Source organism: Sinocyclocheilus rhinocerous, unplaced genomic scaffold (genome assembly GCF_001515625.1).
Source record: "Sinocyclocheilus rhinocerous isolate Xijiao unplaced genomic scaffold, SAMN03320098_v1.1 scaffold1268, whole genome shotgun sequence".
Classification (NCBI taxonomy): domain Eukaryota; kingdom Metazoa; phylum Chordata; class Actinopteri; order Cypriniformes; family Cyprinidae; genus Sinocyclocheilus; species Sinocyclocheilus rhinocerous.
The window spans coordinates 162,500-176,069 of NW_015664016.1; the positions used below are offsets into that span (position 1 = coordinate 162,500).

The window sequence follows — 13,570 nt, forward strand, 5'->3', positions numbered from 1 at the left end:
GGGGCAGCAACGGAGTTTCACAAGTGTGTTTGTTGACGAACGTTTTATAAACAAGGCCCAGTTCGACGCTGGATTTGCACATCGTTTGATACTGAAAGATGGAGCGGTCCCAGCTATAAAAGATCCCGGTCATGATTCAGAACTGCAGACGGTAAGTGAAACTGCATCAAATGTCTGTATTTTGTTGGCAGTCGGAGCTCAAGTGCTCGTCACTCTTTAGCTCCGCCCACGGCGCGCCTCCAGGAGCTCAGCTTTTTTCGGAGAGAATCATAAAGCTGTATGTTTCTTTTATAAATATGATAAAACTAAAGACTTTTTGGAGATATAAAGGATGCAGTACTACTCTATAGGTACTCAAGATTAACATGAGATTGGGTGAAACTGTGTGTGTTATGCCCCCTTTAAATCACTATCTTTAAATAAATCACTCATATAAAGTTTTGGTCATATGGCCCCCTCATAATAGTGTTAAATAATCGCAATATTGGCCAAAATAATCGTAATTATGATTTTTGCCATAATCGAGCATCCCTACTTGGTAGACTTGTTCTTTGCCCTCCCAATATTTTCACAGGCTACAAAAATTATAATTTGTATTATTTTTCCCTTTTTTCATGCTTTTTAATGTTTTAGAACATATTTTTTATTTACTATATTATAACATAATACATATATTATATTATAATATATTATAACATATATACATTATTATTACATTTATAATAATACATATATGTAATACATGTATTTATAATAATACATATATTATATTACATTATATTATTACATATATACATACTGGTCAAAAATGAATAGTCTGAACGCACTGTAAGACGCTTTGGATAAAAGCGTCTGCTAAATGCATAAATTATTATTCATTATTATTAATTAAATTATGTAACATCATATTTCTTTTTAATTTATATATCATTTTAATAAATAAATTATATAATTTGTATATTTGTTTTTATTTAATCATGATGTTTGTTGTTTTTCAAACAAGTTAAAACAATCTGTTCAATAATACTAAAAAATTGCACAGCTATAGGAGCAATAAATGTAAAAAAAAAAAAAAAAACTTTTCCTGGAAGACAATGGCATTTTGGCAATAACTAATGCTTCCAAGACTATCAGACAAATATGCAACCTACTAGTTCAGCAGATTTTGCAACAACAATGTTGAATACATCACATAAAATCAAATGTTTATGTTTGCAATGCAAAAAATCCACATGCATATATGAGACTGTGATAATCCAGTATATATGAGACACAGATAATACTATGATACAGTACTGGCCCAATAAAGCAAGTGACCTTTCTGTTAACTGGCCAGAAACTCAGTCTCTATCAGCCCATCCTTACAGTTTAACCCTAGTTTGACACCCATTTATTCATTCAGCATTTGTTCTCGGTGACTCTGTGCAAACATTTAGTATGCTATGTAGTGCACACAAAAAAGGCAGATTTAAGGTGTACACAGACTAGTGCAGTGAACTGCATATACATGCAACATGCAATGCATGTATTAATTTAGCAGATGCTGTTATCCAAAGCCATTTACAAATAAATAATGCTACAGCATAAGTGATTTACAAGTTGTTTAACATTTTATGAAGTAGGAAATATCAGACGCTGGGAGTTGTTTACATACAGCTCTCGTCTGCATGCTGCACCAGGGCAAATTGATTATTCATACGTTCAAACAAACCGACATCACACCCATTTCTGATTCTTTAATGCTAATATGCCATGATGCGGGACAGTTCTATATGTCAGAGACAGGTCAGATGAGTCGTCCTGCTGCGGACAGGGATTACAGTACACGCATTCATTCATTTCTGCAGGATTATGTTCTGATGGAGAGCGCTAACCCAGACCACCCCCCCCTTTCCCACTGGGCCCATCCTGCACAGATGGCTAGTGGGATTTTACTTCTCTAATCTCTTTTCTTTCATTCTCTCTCTTGGTCTTCTCTTTTCATTTCTGAAACCCACAGTAAATGAATATGCTGAGCTGGACAAATCGGCACTGAAACGACTTTTGGGTTTGAGCGTCTTTTGCCCTTCATTCTCATTCATTGTTTCCTCTCTTTTTCCTACTCCATGTTGATTTTCCTCCAAATTTCCTAAGAGACTGATTAAATTTCTACAGATTATTGCACACCAACTGCGAACAAGTCATTTTTATGCTGTACCAGCCACCTTTATTTTCTTGTACAGTCATGTCAAGACTAAATAAACCTGTAATATGAATACAACTTTACTCAACATCAACAAGTTATAAATAAAACAAACATTACTGAAGTACAAGAAAATACTATTTCAGTCTTTCTATTTCAAAATTTCCAATGTCCAATTTGTGGAATTTACTAGCAATTTGATTGAAAATAGTTTCAAGCGAGCCCTTTTTTTTTTTTTCAGTGCAAACATTCAAAAATACATGTAAATTTTAATATTTCTTCAGTAACTATTAATAGAGTTCTAAATCAAAAAGTATCAATCCTTACAGATACCATGAGTGTTAGGCCGATTCATAAACCAATATTTGGTCACTTTGAGATTATTGAATTGAACTGAATATTTTTTGAGTAGCATTCTTTTAATTTCATCATTTTCTGAGCACCTCATTTGCAATTATTCAATTATTAGATATGTATATATCTGCAACGTGTTAGCTACTGGAATAAACATAAATGCATATATTTTACATATACAAATCAATACATCATACATTAAATTATTTGATCAATACCATGGTACTGAATCATTTCTACATGCATTTACGTATGCAACATGCTACTCCTAATAATATCATAGTTTTACAATCATATGTGTTCAGAAAAGTAAAAATTAGTCAATTCAAATGGTATTTTGAACATTTTAGCCTTAAATGTGCCATCTATTTATCAAGCTATAGTTAGCTAGGTTCAAAAAGTAAACAACACTGATGACATCACCACAGTATCTGCATACTGAATTGTGATTGGCCTTGTCCTTGCATATATTTAACCATATAGCCACCTTTACACTAAAAATGAAAGTATACTGATTCTCTTTCATTAAAACTAAAACAATCACATGCTGATTGTCAAGCCAGTGGCAAAGTGGCTGCATTTGATTACACAGAACCTAGTATTCACTAGTATTCCCTTCAGAAAATGCAAATCTAGTTCAACTGTAGTTTTTTAGCACTAACAGTCACCTGCGACCATACAGAAACACTGTGGCCTAGAATGAAGTAGCTCAACTAAACAGCCTGCACTAGAGTAAAGCGTACCATGAAGCCTCCTTTCAGCGTAATGCTTCTGATCCATGACCAGGAGCAGCTTATCCCAGACTACAGGATGATCACTCTAAACGCTCGGTGCTAAGAGCTCTCTTTCTAAAAGAACTTCCAAAGCCACAAAATCAATATCAAATAATACCTCAGATACAATAAAACACAAACAACTATACACAAACACATGGACACACCTGACCTGGAAAACTCTCATATGGCTTGACCCGGACACCCATCGCCATGGCTACGTAATCCCTTCTTACTAGAAAGGAAGGTCTTCTGCCAGGGTTGTCCCTGCATGTCCATATATAGACACAATTAGTCTTGGGGGTATTTAGAATGACCATATATGGTCAAGGAACAAGGAAGCAGGCTCTTTTCAGATCAGTTCATTGAAATGTATTAGACCGTAAGAAAGAATGATGGTGTATGTGCATGCTTTCTAAAAGAGATGGCACAATAATAATAATTATAATAATAAAAAAAAAATCAGAGCAGTCGTCGCTACCAAAAACAGGTCACCTAGCAACACACAATTAAGGAATACCTCTTCAGCCTGTCCATTAGCAGACGAAATTACTGGCTAAACAAACAACCATCACCCACATGCAAATGACTTTGTTGTTCATAAGAGAAGCGCTCATATTCTTGCCCGCTGGGGTTTTCACAGATGTTTAGGACATGAGCAATGTACTCTGACTCTATCCAACCTGAAACATCTGGAGTCAGAGATGACTGGGGCACTGGAGAAATGGTTTCATTATATGGAACGAAAGCCAGCTAAACCCATTAACTCAAGTGAGACGGCAGGGAAGGTGTAACAGAAGCAAAGGGAGGAAAACAGATACAAAGGGAAATGGAAGCCTTTGAAAGAGAAACGAAACGAGAGGATGCATGAGGAAGCCGTGGATTAGAGTCAGTCGTAAAAGATTACGATGCTATCTGTACTCTTTTCGAGGGATGGGTAGGTCAACCAGTACTTAAACCATTGACTAGTCTACAGTTGCACTACAATACAACATATCAAACAACTACATTTTTCAATCCTTCAAATATCTAAATGCACTGCATAGTCGAGAGAATAACAGCATAAATGTGTCAATATATATCAATTACATGGTGGAAATGTTTTGAATAATTTATTTTTAACTTAAGAATTTCATAATGTACAACTGTTTTTGCACTGATGTCAGACTTATTTGTTATAAATAACCTTATCTTGAGTAGTTAAGTAGTTAATCCACTAGATTATCCAAAAATAGTCTTTTCTACACTTATCTAACATATAAATCATTCTTCCTTGGATTTCCAGCACTAATAACTATTTTGGGATACATGCTGTTACCATGAAATATAATAACTCATATTGTGATTTTGGTGCCCAACCCTACTGAAGCCGCTCGCTCACCAGGCACTGAACCAGCCAGCCTTTAATAATGTTTATCACCGCTCATTTCTCTCCCACCCCAGAGGCTCTCCAATCATATCCATACACTCTGATTACTATCACCACAATGTGATTAGCCTGACTACGGTGATGTGTTGTTTAATTTCCTGCCGGGGTCTGACACTGCATCTCCATTTCGGCTCAGAGTAAAACTCCCCGTGCTGCCTCCCCTCCCCCTCAGTGCAGTCATTGGTCATCGTTCTGAAACAGCCAATGTGGGTTGGAAACTGTCTCTTACACCAGCTGCACCAGGTGGGATTGAAGAACAGAGAAATATGACCCTTTACAGTCTTTAGCACGATCTGCAAAACATGCATCAGCATCAGTCCTGCAAAAACATTTGAATGAATCCCACAAAAACAGTCACATTTCACACCAAAATCAAAAGAAAAATATTTATATTTTGCATAAAAGAGAATAAAGCAATGTTTGCATTGTGACATTTCAGGCTAATAGAAATGTTTTCGCATTATAATAATGAAAAGGATATTTTTTGCATTATAATAATGAAAATTGTTTTTCTTAAATGTCACGTAAGTAATGTCACTGTTAACTATAAATTGAAAAACTAGGCTACATGCTCAGTTGATTCTCACAATGGAAATTTCCTACTGAAGTTTGTGCTTGGCAAAAAACTAAACTGTCGTTCTCTCCCTGTGCTGGTCCATTCCATCATTCTGATCTTGCTTGTGTATGGCTCAAAGGTGACAATTCACTTCAGACATGTATCAAAGGGCTCTACCGCTAACTGACAAGCTACACTTCACTCACAGTATCTTAGTCAAACAGATCAGCTGCGACGGGCAGATAGTGACAGAGGTTTAAACTAGCAAAGACAAACCATGAAAATAAAAATAAAACATGTCAGTCCAAATCCATTTAGATACGCCTACTACAGAACATGCATAAAAGCAATGTAATACAGAATAAATACCAAGCCAAAATAAAACACAATCTAAGTCACTGACACCCCTGAAGCTGATAATGACTAATACTGCAAAAATGTGACTGACTAATAATATAACAGGCCACTGAACCACAAGGCAACATAATGAAAACATGCTTGCGCATTTTAGCACAATTTACCATACTTTTTAACGGAGCTTGTGCTAGACTATAGAAATTCAATATTTAGTGGTATGTAATTATGCAATGACAAGGTATAAAAAGATGATGAATTATGACACACTAAATGAATTCATCTTTGCTAAGCCTTCATGTACAAAAGAAAGCTGAATTTGATCTATCACAAAACAAACTAGTTCCATAAGCTTTGATAATATTTAATAAAATAAGCTGAGCCTTGGTACGAAAACATCTAGAAACATCATTAGCAACTCAATTCATTACAATTTCAACAACAAAACAAAGGTTTCTTTGTGTAGCATTTCTTAAAAGTGAAGTTCAAGGGGAGAAATTTAACTTGAATTAATTAACCTACAACCGTTCACACACGCTCACTCTGACACAGACAGTTAGGAGCTGAAGCACTGGAGGGGGTGGAGGAGAGGAAAAAAGGAGAACATGAAGGCGGCAATGGAAGAGGGCTTTCATTTACTTGTGTCTGGCGATGCCATAGTGGAGACAATGACCGGAGGTCCAGTACGCCGGCTGAGCTTCTGATTAGACAGACTCACATTTTGGCCTGGGAAGGCACCACCAACGGGTACTAGGGCTCTGTCTGAGGACACTCCAGCCTTGCGCATTACTTGTGGGTTTACATGGGGACTAGGCATGGGTGACATTGTAGCCAAGCTCCGATCCCTTTTCATCAACTCCATTGGTACAGTATAGTTGGTGGTGTATGCCTTTGGAGCCTGCTGCGGCGCCAAAGCAGGCACAGTCATTGGTTGGGGAACTGCTGGCAATGGCTGTGGCATTGCATGGATTGTGGCTGGCAAAGCTGCCATTTGTGGTGGCATTCCTGGTAGATGTGATGGAATCTGTTGGGACATTGCAGTCATAGGTGGCATGGGCAAGCCAGCATGAGGATTGTAGCCTGATAAAGCGCGAGGCTGGACTGGAACCACAGCACCACTGTATGCTCCTGCAGACCTGGCTCCAGGATACCCACTGGTCTCAAGAAGATGCTGGGAGGGAGCACTGCTGGGTCTGCGACTATAACCTTCACCCATCCTTGGAGATATAGTCTGCATGGGGGTAGAGGGTGGCTGCATATACTGGGACTCCATGCCCGGAGTCAAGGGTGGCGGCTGATGCACGTAAATGTCACTGCGATGGCTAAAGCTGTTGGATCTGCCGCGGACCGGAGCATTGGGATGCAGGGGGGTAGCAGGAAGGATTTCAGGTGGTCGCTTGCAACCAAGCACAACACGCGACAGAACCCGAGCTTGTCCCAAGTTTGGAGCCACTGAACGCACATCATTTTCCTCCATAACAGCCAGCATTGCAGTGGAGTCAAAGCCCTGCTGCAGTAGAGAGGTGATGGTGCTTTCTGAGAGGCCCTCTTTTTGCAGCAATGCCAGAAACTCAGGGTCCGCATTTTTTTTAGGGTCTACAGGAGCCACTGGGATCTGAGGAACAGTGGGAGGAGGAGGAGCAGTAAAAGGCTGAGCAGGAATTTGAGGTAACGGAGCAGGAATAGTGGCCACACTTGGAGTGTTTACTGGGGCAGCAGCTATAGGGGGAGCTGGAGTATAGAGAGGATTTGGGGGTGCCACGGGTTGCACATGTGGAACTTGCTGCACTGGCTGAACCTGTGGTACCCGCTGAACTTGCTGCACTGGCTGAATGGGCTGCATTTGCTGAACTTGCGGCATTTGTTGCACTGGCTGAACTTGCTGCAATTGTTGCACTGGCTGAACCTGCTGCATTTGCTGTTGCTGTATTTGTTGTTGCATTTGTTGCTGTGCTTGTTGTTGAGCCTGCTGTTGGGCTTGCTGTTGCTGTTGTATGGTGTATGGTGAGGGGTTTTCCAGATGCATGACCATACCTCGGGCAGTTCCATCCATTCCTTGAGCAACTGGTTCAACTACCAGGCAGGTGGCGGTTGGCTGATGAGGATCAATCGGCCTTCCGTTAACATCACTGTAGACTGAATGGTTGTTTAGAGAGGCAGGTGGCTCAGCACCATAACGGGAGAATTTGGCTCCATTATATAATGAGCTGGAGATGGTGCACGGCTTGGAATGCGCTACCCATCCTGCATCATTTTGGTGCCAGGAGTAGCATGTGGGGGTCCAGGCAGGGATGGTTCTCTGTAAATACGACCCATGTCATGAGCAGTTGGAGGTGGGGGAGGAGGTATGCCAGGTGTTGGGGCAGCAGAACCAGGCCGACCTCCTGAGCTCTGTTCCCAGAATTGCCGAGGACCAGCCATCATTCCATAATGTGAAGATGACCTATTAATAGAATGAGGTTGCGCTCCACGATAAAAACCCTCAGATGGCCGTGGTGACATGCCTGAGTCTTGCTGATAGTAGTCGTGGGGTGGCAGGGAACCACGGTGAGCCATGGGTGGCCGGTCGTAATGGCTGTTCAACTCAGGAACGGAGCTCTTTCTTATGTTACGGGGGTCCGGATGATCCAAATATCCCTGATTGTAAAGAGATTCCTGGTAGGAGTCTTGCTCCCGTTTCAAATCCAGGTCAGGGGGACCCATCCGGGCCTGCTGCTCGTAAACACTGTCACTGCGCTCCCAACGACCCTCATTCCCACCCAGCGTTTCCCAGCTCTGGGAGCGGCCGATTGGCAACTGCTTACTGGAGATCAACATGAGGAAGAGATATACCTTACTCACAGGGAAGAAAAATGAGAAAGGTTTTCCTTTAAGTTTCTAGTTGCAGGATGTTGTCAAGTGGTGTGAGGAAGGAAGGTGAAAGAAAAAAATTAAAACAGAAGTATTGCTTTTCACCTGAGGTCCAGTTGTAATTTCTGTCTCCCGTCTCTATCACAGTGGCAAGGACTGGCTCAAATGGCTCCTCTTGCTTGGCGATCGGTGAATAATTAATCTGGGGAATACTGCTGGTGGTGATGGAAGCAGGAAAGAGGACACCAAGCACTCTCACAAATAACGTTGGTAGTCAAAGCCTGCCTGACTACTCCATTCTGGCAATGCAAAGCGACAAGCGTGAACAGACAGAGGGAAAGAATAAGAGAGAAAACAGAGAGACAGGAAGGAAATTTTTTACAAGGGGAGGGTTGGTGTGGAGGAGGCAGGGGCTTGTGATAATCCAGCGAAGCTGATCCGCTCCAACTCCGAACATTTTACTCGTTCAGATTGCTATGAGGGATTACAGACCAAATAAAGCCAGCTTAAATCCACTCTCCACCCTTGTGACGTCACATGCAAATGCACACAAAATGTGTCCCTGATGATAATGAATATAATGAAATCCCTTTGGACAGGAACACATGCTGTCATGGACACGCTTACCTGATGCCAATGGTTGAGGTGATCTGTGCTTCTTTCAAAAGCCTGGCCAGCCGGCATTAAGCAGGCGGTCTTTGCTGGACTCCAAGAGATGGGCCAGTGGGGCGGGCCAGTGAAACTAATACAGATCTAATGCAGCAGGGCAGAATCGTGTAGCACTGTCAGGAAACGTCAAATCCTGATTGAACAATAATCCTATGATGGGCCAGCAATGCCTGCAGAGCTACGCAAATGCGGAGATCCAGCATCACCACTCATCTATTGCGTTATGACCCCAGCCGACACCAGTGCAGCTATATGAACCACTGCCTCCAAACACCCTTCACAGCACACCAACAATGAGGTCACAAAGCTTCTGGAAGCTTATGGATTACAGCTTCATTACAAAACCAATTAGATCTGAAGCAAATTGCGATACCACTTGTAGTGAAATTACATAAGGTCACTGTAATTTCTTAGAAGCATCAGAACAACATAAAAATTCTTTGTTACACTTCTGTCAACATTTACTAACATCGTTCCAAACCTGACTTTTTTTCTGTGAAACACAAGAGAAGATATATTTTTTAAATGCCTTAGTGGATTTTTGTCCATACAATTAAAGTCAATGTTGTCCAATGTTATTTGGACCCCAGCGTTCTTTAAGAAAGAAATGCATACAGGTTTGGAATTTTCATTTCATTTTCATTCCCCACTGAGAAAGCATGGCTATGTTATTAAGATAAGCATTATAAAACCCACAGGGGGTGAAAGGCGAAATCTGGGACATCAAATAATACTACAATAGGCTTGCAAATATGCGTTTCATGAAAAACATTCCAGCAATATGAATGTTAACAGTTGGATCTTGAGTTTTCGGTTTAAGAAAAGCTTTTTGTTGTGAAAAGATTTTGTCCACCTGCCACTGAAACACTCCACCCAAATCCTTTCTGATCCCCACAAACACCAGAGAGAGAGAGAGAGAGAGAGGGATTGAGAGGGAGGGGAGAGAAAGAGACTTGTGAGGATAAAATTAATAGGGCATATTCTTTGACTATCCACTGTCATTGTGATACATTCTGCATTTTGATACCATCTAAAGCTTTGCACAGTTTAAAGTGACTTTCCAGCACTTTGCTTTGTTTTGATCCTTTCACTTTTATGAAACACTGTTTGAAGCCTGAATTTCATTTTGGCTTTAAGCCTGTTGTTCAGAATCAGTAACACCTGAATACATTAGCATTCCCAGATTCCAAGTGACCCCCCAATATAGTTTCCTTGTCATAAGTGACCTAATTGTACTCTCTTCACATGCATGTCACACAAAAAGCACTCGACACTGGAGATTCAAACCTAAGAACTAATGCTAGTAGAGTTAACTTGTTGCTGAGCCAGTGACACACAAAAACACATTATTTTAGAATGCACTATTTTTGTCAACTATTTTCAGCAACAGATAAAATAATTATTTTTTTTATAATCAGCAATTCTCTCACCTCATAAGCGCATTGCATGCTGGGATTGACTTCTCTGTGTATGCTACATGCCAAGCTCCCTTATAATTATGCTGCCTACTTTTTGGAGCGTGGCACTGATGCCTTACTAGTTCACTATAGGTTTTGGCACAGAGCAAGAGAGAGTATGCAACACAGCCAAGTGAAATCAAATCTCTCTGGAAGAGTCTTTTCTTTCTTTTTGTGACTTTCGCTTACAAACGCAGTGAGGATTATATTGGATTCTTTTACAACTGCTACACAATTACCAAAAAGAAAAACAACATGGATCAATACAGTTGCATCACAATGGAAAAATCAAGGAGAGCAGTATCATGGAAACACTGTCTTTAGTCATCCTTCTGCAGAACTTTAAGGAACAAAAGAGAGAAAGAAAGAGAGACAGAAACAAAGGAAAAGAGAGAGAATTTTCATAAATCCTTTGTGCCCGAGAGACTGCGACTAATCTAATACAAAACCCCGTGGGACGTTCGGCTTCAACAAGCTTCTCGGCCTATCTGGGAATACATGTGTAAGCAATTTTATACATGACTACTAATACGAGAGCTCTTTGAGGGAAGCAAATTCATAAAAAAAGGATATGAAGCGATTAAAAGCAGAATGCGGTGAAATGAAACATTACTTCAACTAATTTACTCACTTTCTTGTTCAGCTGGGAGTGCCTAATGCTGTACATACTGTGTGTGTTTTTATATATTAAAGTTGCTTATAAACTGCCAATTTATGAAAAAAGCTACGCAAATGCGGAGATCCAGCATCACCACTCATCTATTGCGTTATGACCCCAGCCGACACCAGTGCAGCTATATGAACCACTGCCTCCAAACACCCTTCACAGCACACCAACAATGAGGTCACAAAGCTTCTGGAAGCTTATGGATTACAGCTTCATTACAAAACCAATTAGATCTGAAGCAAATTGCGATACCACTTGTAGTGAAATTACATAAGGTCACTGTAATTTCTTAGAAGCATCAGAACAACATAAAAATTCTTTGTTACACTTCTGTCAACATTTACTAACATCGTTCCAAACCTGACTTTTTTTCTGTGAAACACAAGAGAAGATATATTTTTTAAATGCCTTAGTGGATTTTTGTCCATACAATTAAAGTCAATGTTGTCCAATGTTATTTGGACCCCAGCGTTCTTTAAGAAAGAAATGCATACAGGTTTGGAATTTTCATTTCATTTTCATTCCCCACTGAGAAAGCATGGCTATGTTATTAAGATAAGCATTATAAAACCCACAGGGGGTGAAAGGCGAAATCTGGGACATCAAATAATACTACAATAGGCTTGCAAATATGCGTTTCATGAAAAACATTCCAGCAATATGAATGTTAACAGTTGGATCTTGAGTTTTCGGTTTAAGAAAAGCTTTTTGTTGTGAAAAGATTTTGTCCACCTGCCACTGAAACACTCCACCCAAATCCTTTCTGATCCCCACAAACACCAGAGAGAGAGAGAGAGAGAGAGGGATTGAGAGGGAGGGGAGAGAAAGAGACTTGTGAGGATAAAATTAATAGGGCATATTCTTTGACTATCCACTGTCATTGTGATACATTCTGCATTTTGATACCATCTAAAGCTTTGCACAGTTTAAAGTGACTTTCCAGCACTTTGCTTTGTTTTGATCCTTTCACTTTTATGAAACACTGTTTGAAGCCTGAATTTCATTTTGGCTTTAAGCCTGTTGTTCAGAATCAGTAACACCTGAATACATTAGCATTCCCAGATTCCAAGTGACCCCCCAATATAGTTTCCTTGTCATAAGTGACCTAATTGTACTCTCTTCACATGCATGTCACACAAAAAGCACTCGACACTGGAGATTCAAACCTAAGAACTAATGCTAGTAGAGTTAACTTGTTGCTGAGCCAGTGACACACAAAAACACATTATTTTAGAATGCACTATTTTTGTCAACTATTTTCAGCAACAGATAAAATAATTATTTTTTTTATAATCAGCAATTCTCTCACCTCATAAGCGCATTGCATGCTGGGATTGACTTCTCTGTGTATGCTACATGCCAAGCTCCCTTATAATTATGCTGCCTACTTTTTGGAGCGTGGCACTGATGCCTTACTAGTTCACTATAGGTTTTGGCACAGAGCAAGAGAGAGTATGCAACACAGCCAAGTGAAATCAAATCTCTCTGGAAGAGTCTTTTCTTTCTTTTTGTGACTTTCGCTTACAAACGCAGTGAGGATTATATTGGATTCTTTTACAACTGCTACACAATTACCAAAAAGAAAAACAACATGGATCAATACAGTTGCATCACAATGGAAAAATCAAGGAGAGCAGTATCATGGAAACACTGTCTTTAGTCATCCTTCTGCAGAACTTTAAGGAACAAAAGAGAGAAAGAAAGAGAGACAGAAACAAAGGAAAAGAGAGAGAATTTTCATAAATCCTTTGTGCCCGAGAGACTGCGACTAATCTAATACAAAACCCCGTGGGACGTTCGGCTTCAACAAGCTTCTCGGCCTATCTGGGAATACATGTGTAAGCAATTTTATACATGACTACTAATACGAGAGCTCTTTGAGGGAAGCAAATTCATAAAAAAAGGATATGAAGCGATTAAAAGCAGAATGCGGTGAAATGAAACATTACTTCAACTAATTTACTCACTTTCTTGTTCAGCTGGGAGTGCCTAATGCTGTACATACTGTGTGTGTTTTTATATATTAAAGTTGCTTATAAACTGCCAATTTATGAAAAATTTTCTCATTTTGTTACAACAAGAACAACTCACACTGGATTAAAAGAAATGCTCTGTGTACAAAATGATTTAAGCTCTATCATGGTTTCAGTCTGGTCTAAAGCCTCGTACACACCGGGACGATTATCGCGCGCGCTTATCGCCGATGTTTTTCGACGTGTCTTTTGTGTTCATACCCAAGCGATTTTCGCAGGCGATGAGCCGAGTGAACGTGCAAATTC

The 13,570-nt window shown here is 39.9% G+C and overlaps 2 protein-coding genes across 2 annotated transcripts in view; both read right to left on the minus strand.

Annotated features, from left to right (window-relative positions):
- Positions 1-7,774, minus strand: part of LOC107729277 (C-terminal-binding protein 1-like) — a 27,620-nt gene extending 19,846 nt beyond the window's left edge. Inside the window, exon 1 of the mRNA XM_016539736.1 lies at positions 6,288-7,774. Coding sequence (XP_016395222.1) covers positions 6,288-7,701 — 1,414 coding nt within the window. The 5' untranslated portion in view covers positions 7,702-7,774. The remainder of the gene's footprint in view (positions 1-6,287) is intronic.
- A 30-nt stretch (positions 7,775-7,804) lies between these two features.
- LOC107729278 (basic salivary proline-rich protein 3-like) lies at positions 7,805-8,351 on the minus strand. The gene has a single exon (XM_016539737.1). The coding sequence runs from the start codon at positions 8,349-8,351 to the stop codon at positions 7,884-7,886; it is 468 nt and encodes a 155-aa protein (XP_016395223.1). The 3' UTR covers positions 7,805-7,883.
- Positions 8,352-13,570: the final 5,219 nt, after the last annotated feature.